Raw genomic sequence first — 3,999 nt, 5'->3', positions numbered from 1 at the left:
TGCTTAGGGCTGGGACAGCGGCTGGTGATGCAAGACTTTTCTGAGCCCTGGCCTTAGCTGGGCCCTCTGAGCCTTCACAGGACTGAGAGGAAGGAGAGGGATAAAGGAGAATTTCCTAGGCAGTTTGACGGAGGGTATAATGCTGGCTAAAGGAGGTCCACCAATAACACAGAAGAGACATGCCTTTCGTCAGAAGAATTAGCTTCTGGACCACTCCTCTGAGTGTTTCCTGCAGTTCCTTAGCCCTGTTCTCTCCACATCCTGTCCCTGGATGTCAGCTTAAAAGAAACAGCTTCAAGAAATGCACCAGGGAAAGTTACCATTACACCACCACTAGTGCAAACATCTAGACCTGCATGCTAGACCTAGTTGTCCACTTGCCTCTTGCTTTCTGACATTGTCACCCCAAAGCCACTTATATCTCAACACACCACCAACCAAATGCATGGCCTTTCCTGTAACACATTCTTTTTGTTGTTGTTGTTGTTTTTTTTTTTTTTTTTCTGGTCAAGGTACTTTAATCAAGTTCACGGGCAGCTGTACAGATTCCAAGGAAAGCCCTGCACCACCCTGCATGTGCTGGACTTGGTCTCCACTGCTGTCACTTGTAAGGTGTGGAAGGCGGGACCCATTCCTGAATCTTCTTTCTGGTGGTGGAATAAGGGACGTATTGCTCTGGAGTGTCAGTCACTTTGAATTTATGGCTTGCCCAGATGCATTTCCGAGGAGTCGGCAGGTTTGTTGTTGAAGGGTCATCAGTCATGCAGTGAAGCCAGCGGTGCCATTCAGGAGGCATCATGCTTCCATCCATATTCCAGAACGTGTTTTTGCCATTCATTTCAGTGGTGTACACAACCCACCGGTGACGGTCAAAAAATTGTTTGTTGTCCTCATAGTATTTGTTTCTGTATTTGTCTTCTCCCACCAGTGTACCTACCTTTATATCACTTGCCCTGAAAAAGACCTGCAGAAGGCCACGCAGGCCTCCGTGGCCGGTGATCTGCTGCAGCCCGCACTTGAGGACCTCCACCAGCTCCACCATGTTTTCCTGCACTCTGTGACACATTCTTGAAGCGGCTAACACAACCTTTTTGTCATTACACTGTAGGCAAGTAACAGCGGCCACATTCAAGCCCAGGACTGTCTTTATGCGCCCCACTGCTTGCCACGGTCTTAGGAACAGGAAGTGGAGAGGAATGGATTTGGTGTTTCTTGCTTGCTTAGTGTCTTCTCTCTGTGGCGGTCACTTCTACTGAACTTGAGTCATTTTTAGTGACAATTTATCAAGGCTCTTATCTCAGTACGAACCTTCGCTGATGAAATCTCCCTGTCTGAGGTCCTTGTGCTTGCACTAGATGCCTACTTCCATCACAACCTTCTAGCAACTTCAAACTGATCTACTTGCATTCTTTACATTAGCCCTAAGCTCCAGAGAAGAAGTTGGGTGTAGTTTATTTCTCAAATGTCCACTCCCTGTTTGGGCAAATTATTTCTACTCTAGATCAGGTATTTTTCTGGAGATCGTGTGCAATTGAAAGCTAACACTGGAACACTGAATTTGAAAGTCAGGTTAGTCATTCAGAATAGAGCTCAATTCAAGAAGCATTTATAGTGTGATTCTGGTGGCCCAGGTAGTGTACCCGGCACTGCTATCTCAACTGGAAGTAAGACCAAGCCACAAGCTCTAGGCAACTTCTAAGGAACACAGATCGGAGGTAGAAGTGCCGCAAGGTGTTGTCCCAAGAAACAGATAAACTGTACATAGCATCAATTAGGACCTCTGACGAAGGACAGAAGAGAAAGCAACTAACCCCGGAGTGTGAGGGAATGAGTGGAGCCTGGGGCTTAGCTAACCTCCAAGGACTGAGGATGCCTTTTTACCTCTTTTAGTTAGTCAGGCAAGATCTCTGAGTATCTTGAAGAGAAATCAGAGTTTTCATTAAAGTTATTTCAGAGCAAAAGTAGTGAACTCATCTCTTGGTATTCAGGAGGGATCTCTTTCAAGGACTTCAGGTCACCCAAAGCCCCAGGTGATTAATGTCCTTGCATAAAATGGTATAGTATTTGCATACAGCCTACACACACACACACACACACACACACACACACACACACACACACACACACACACACACACGAACATACACACACACACCCTGCTGTACAATTACGTTAGTCCTTGATTACTAATATTATATCCAATACAATGCAAGCACTATGTAATTCTGTTATAATGTATATAGTTGACTTCATGTTTAAGTGTGTCACGTGTACATGTGTGTGTGAGTAGATGTGTTGGCAGAGGCCGGGAGAGCCCATTGGAATCCCTGGAGTTGGAGTTATAGGCAGTTTTGTGCCCAGTGACATGGATGCTGGGAATTGGACTCCTGTTCTTGGTGAGAGCAGCGATAACTCTTACCCGCTAAGCCTCCTCTTTACCCTCCTATTAACCTATATTTAGAGAAAGACGGCAAGAAAAACAGTGCTCTTCAAGGCTGTCAAATACCAGTAGCCACAACAGTAAGAGTGTAACATTTATGTAATTCCTGATTGTGTCATGGTTCTTCTTCCTATAGGTAGTTTTTGTATATATGTGTAATAATGTAAGTGTATATGTAAAAATAAAAATGTTTAATAGTAAAAAACAGTGCAGATGTCTGGCAATGCTGCAGTTATTGTTTGATGCCAATTTTGATTGAATCTACATATGGGGCTTACTGTATCTGAAAACCCTCAGTTCAGCGGGCTTTCAGCAGCAAATTCTTCATCCTAAAAATCACCAGGACATCTACCTTGCTAAATAGAACCAACAGGAGTTGGCTTGATGATTGAAAGCTAAGAAGCAGGCCAACCTCTCAAATGAGGACCGAAGTCTCAGAACACAGGAGTGACAAGCTGCTCTGGACAGGAGTCTGAATCCTGGTGTGGCTCTGCTGTGGGTGTGGGTTTGGCCTGCTGAGCCTCTGCTGTCCGACAGCCAGACTGCCTGATATTAACCATCAGGTGGGAAAAGCAATTACATTTGCACAAGCTGGAGATCCGCTCGTCCCATTCTCCCTCCCTGCAGGCTATGTCAAAACACGAGGGCAGGATCCTGCTTCTTTTCACGTTTTAAAAACATACAGTGGACTTCTGTTTACAGTACCTCGAAGGGATGTGACGCGGAACAGCAGAGCGCGCCACCGCTGCAAAGAGCCACCCTGTGCTGCCCGCGGCTCTCTCCACAGCAGACCACAACATGATCTTTGGGCGCCAACTCAGTCTCGCCAGGGATGTCTCCGAGTTTCAGTACTTAAACAATGTTACACGCTGTGCAAACAAACAGCACCAACCATGATCTGACCTTGGATCCGAGCCTCGTCTGTCTGGGTCGCTCAGCCTGGGATTTTTGCAGTGGGGAAAACAGATTAGTATCAGAATTCCACTTCCAGACCCTGCTTTTTTCTTTCTTTCTTTCTTTCTTTCTTTCTTTCTTTCTTTCTTTTTTTTTTTTTTTTTGACTCTGCAGGACGATAGGTGGGCTCTTTAGTTATCCCCAGCTTCAGCTGGTCCTTCTGAAAAACTGGCAGAAGCTGGTGGGAAAGCTTGGCACCCAGCCACTGATTTTCATACTAATGTGTGTTGCTGGGAAATTTCTGTTAGAAATGGATTCTTACAAAGGCAAACCTCAAAGCTAACATGTTCTACAGAAGGCAGGAGAAAATGTCCACTCTGTCTTGTGCTCAGAAGCTTCTTAGAGACAGATGGATACCTAGCTTCCTCGTGTACATTGGACACACTGGACTTGGCTCTATGACCTCTCAGGTCCTGATTCAAGTATCCAATAATCCTTCAAATGTACCATAAATACCGAGTTACCATGGAGATAAAATAGTTGTGTATATGAGAAAGTGGTGTGTATATGAAAGAAAGATTATAGATTATAAGTGGGTGGTAAATAAAACATATTTCTAATTTATTTTTCCTGATTATAAATGTAAGGTATATTTATTTATAGAA

The 3,999-nt window shown here is 44.6% G+C and overlaps 1 protein-coding gene across 1 annotated transcript; it reads right to left on the bottom strand.

The window, feature by feature from the left end:
- Positions 1-550: 550 nt before the first annotated feature.
- LOC127205732 (NADH dehydrogenase [ubiquinone] 1 alpha subcomplex subunit 12-like) lies at positions 551-3,240 on the bottom strand. Its single transcript, XM_051164997.1, has 2 exons — positions 3,146-3,240; positions 551-1,172 (listed from the first exon to the last, which is right to left on the bottom strand). Exons 1-2 carry the CDS (start codon positions 3,238-3,240, stop codon positions 602-604), a joined length of 666 nt encoding a protein of 221 aa, XP_051020954.1. The 3' UTR covers positions 551-601.
- Positions 3,241-3,999: the final 759 nt, after the last annotated feature.

The sequence above is a fragment of the Acomys russatus genome, chromosome 22 (assembly GCF_903995435.1).
Source record: "Acomys russatus chromosome 22, mAcoRus1.1, whole genome shotgun sequence".
Classification (NCBI taxonomy): domain Eukaryota; kingdom Metazoa; phylum Chordata; class Mammalia; order Rodentia; family Muridae; genus Acomys; species Acomys russatus.
This window is presented reverse-complemented; position numbering and strand designations above follow the sequence as displayed.

Excerpts from the sequence above, each read along its gene's own strand:
- LOC127205732 (XM_051164997.1), bottom strand. The coding sequence starts at position 3,240 with ATGTTGTGGTCTGCTGTGGAGAGAGCCGCGGGCAGCACAGGGTGGCTC. Across the intron at positions 1,173-3,145 it reads CCGCGTCACATCCCTTCGAG|ACCGTGGCAAGCAGTGGGGC; the intron begins GTACTGTAAACA and ends CCTGTTCCTAAG.